The 2,458-nt window shown below is 47.2% G+C and overlaps 1 protein-coding gene across 1 annotated transcript; it reads right to left on the bottom strand.

The window, feature by feature from the left end:
* Positions 1–882: 882 nt before the first annotated feature.
* LOC125496559 (uncharacterized) lies at positions 883–1,776 on the bottom strand. The gene has a single exon (XM_048642059.1). The coding sequence runs from the start codon at positions 1,774–1,776 to the stop codon at positions 883–885; it is 894 nt and encodes a 297-aa protein (XP_048498016.1).
* Positions 1,777–2,458: the final 682 nt, after the last annotated feature.

Below are 2,458 nucleotides of genomic sequence, written 5' to 3'. Positions count from 1 at the left end.
TGTGGAGAGCCTTTTCTAGAGGTTGGTTAGTGACGACCTGGATGGTATGAGTCAAAGTATGGCCTCAGCTTTCTTGCCGCAATGAGTACGACATATGTAATCTTTTCCATTAGCTCATACCTGTTTTCTGCTCCAGCTAGGACATGGCTTATGATAAATATAGGGATTTGTTGCCCCTGCCTCTTGACCAATAATACTGCAGTTATCGTCTTTTTAGATACCGTGACGTATAGTTGCAGTTTGTCGCCAAGCTCCGGTCGGGTAATCGTTGGCAACTTCTTGAAGTGCTCCTTGACCTCCTTGAAAGCATGTATCTGCTCATTCCCCCATTCAAACTTCTTATTTCCCCTAAGGACTTTGAAGAACAACATGGCTTTTTCGGCGGATTTGGAAACAAACCTGGTGAGGTCCGCCATCCTACCCGTCAACTTCTGGATGTCCCGAATGCTATTTGGCTCCCTCACCTCACTGATGACCCGTATTTTGTCAGGGTTGGCATATATTCCCCTCTCGCTAACCATGAAGCCTAGAAACTTCCCGGATCTCACCCCGAACACACATTTCTTTGGGTTAAGCTTCATTTGATGCGTTCGAAGGGTTACAAACGTCTCGCCCAGATCGACGACATGAGTCTCCTCCATGAGTCTTTTCACGATGCTATCGTCAGCATACACCTCCACATTCCGGCCTTTCTGATGCTCGAAGATCTTATTTACCAGCTTTTGATAAGTAGCGTCGGTATTCTTGAGACCAAAAGGCATAGCTTCGTAGGCGTATACTCCTACATCGGTGATGAAGGCCGCTTTGCTTCTATCGAATTCTAGCAGGCTGATCTGATGGTACCCGGAGAATGCATCCATGAAACTCAGCAGAGCGTGGCCGCTAGTGGAGTCCACACAGTTGGTCGATCCTGGGCAGGGGATAACAGTCTTTAGGGCAGGCTTTATTGAGGTCGCTGAAGTCTACATACATCCTCCATGACCCATTGGCCTTCTTGACCATTACCACGTTAGCCAACCATTCTGGATAATCACAAGGCTCGATGAAATCTGCCGGTAGTAGTTTATCAACCTCTTCCTTGATGGCCGCATTCTTTTCGGAAGAGAAGTTCCTCTTCTTTTGCTTTACCGCTCTGACTTCCTCTCTGACGTTCAACCTGTGGACCATAAATGCTAGGTCAAAACCTGGCATCTCATCTGTAGAGAAGGCAAAGATGTCTGTTTGGCCTCGCAAGAGGCTTATCAGGTAGATGTTGACTTCAGCTGCCAAGTCTTCTCCTATCTTTACCATTCTTTCTGGCCTTTCCAACTCAAGGCTTAATTCTTCTGTCTCACCTTCTGGACTAGGTCGCGACATGTCTGTCGGCCTTCCCTCGAAGTTCTCAATCGACAGGTCTCTCTTAGCTTTATTCTCCATCCTGCGTCGTTTTCTTGCCGACGATGGTGTCTCTATCGGTCGCTTGTGATCAAAATGCTTGAGGGTCGTCAGGTAACAAGCTCTGGTGGACTCTTGATTCCCCTTGATTCTCTCCGACTTACCTTTGTTTGACGTGTAAATCTTTGTCAAAGGGTAGGTAAAGACCACTGCTTGTGCATCATGGATCTGAGGTCCTCCAATGATGGCATTGTAGGCCGTTGGGACGTCGACAACTAAAAACTCCACCATTATGTCCTTGGAATGGGATCCTTCACTTAGCTTCACCGGTAGCTTGACGGTTCCTTCCGGGACGACAGATGCCCCTGTAAACCCGATTATCGGATACGAGATCAGCTTCATACATGATGCCTCGAGGCCCAGCTTCTCGAACGTCTCTTTGTATAGTATCTTGGCGGAACTTCCACCGTCTACCAGTGCGATGGACCATCGGTGTCAAGATCTGCAAAGATACTACCAACGGATCATCATGAGGGTAAATGATTCCCTTAGAGTCCTCTAGTGAGCTCTACGGACGACATGTTTGGGGGTGCCGGCCATTGCCCGGTATTGTGATAATTCACTTGGTGTCTAACCTCGTTCAGATTGGCCTTGGCACCGTGTATGCTTCCCCCACGTGTTGGTCCCTCGGAGATAACATGGATTTCAGTAATCCTTTCCTTTACCGATTTTCGAACACCGCTCTACACTTCTATGGACGGGGACTTTGATGCTGTCTTTCAGGTCCTTACAATCATCATTGATGTGACCATAATCCCTATGGTACTCGCACCAATTTGATTTATCCCGGCCCTTATAGTACATCTTTTTGTGTCGTTGCCACTTATCGTATTTCTTGTGGAGCTCATATATCTCACCCCGAAACATTGTTAAAGGGGTGTAATTGCAATATCGGTCAGGTCGACCTTCATGACCCATCTTTACCGTATTATTTTCATCCCTCATGCCGGAACTGTCCAGCTTTCTGTCCTTCTGATACCTGTCTTCCTTGCGATGTTTCTCCTTTTCTTTGTCATCTCCTGTC

Source organism: Beta vulgaris, chromosome 4 (genome assembly GCF_026745355.1).
Source record: "Beta vulgaris subsp. vulgaris cultivar EL10 chromosome 4, EL10.2, whole genome shotgun sequence".
NCBI classification, from domain to species: Eukaryota; Viridiplantae; Streptophyta; class Magnoliopsida; order Caryophyllales; family Amaranthaceae; genus Beta; species Beta vulgaris.
Note: the sequence above shows the minus strand (reverse complement) of the source record. Positions and strands in the feature narration are given on the sequence as shown.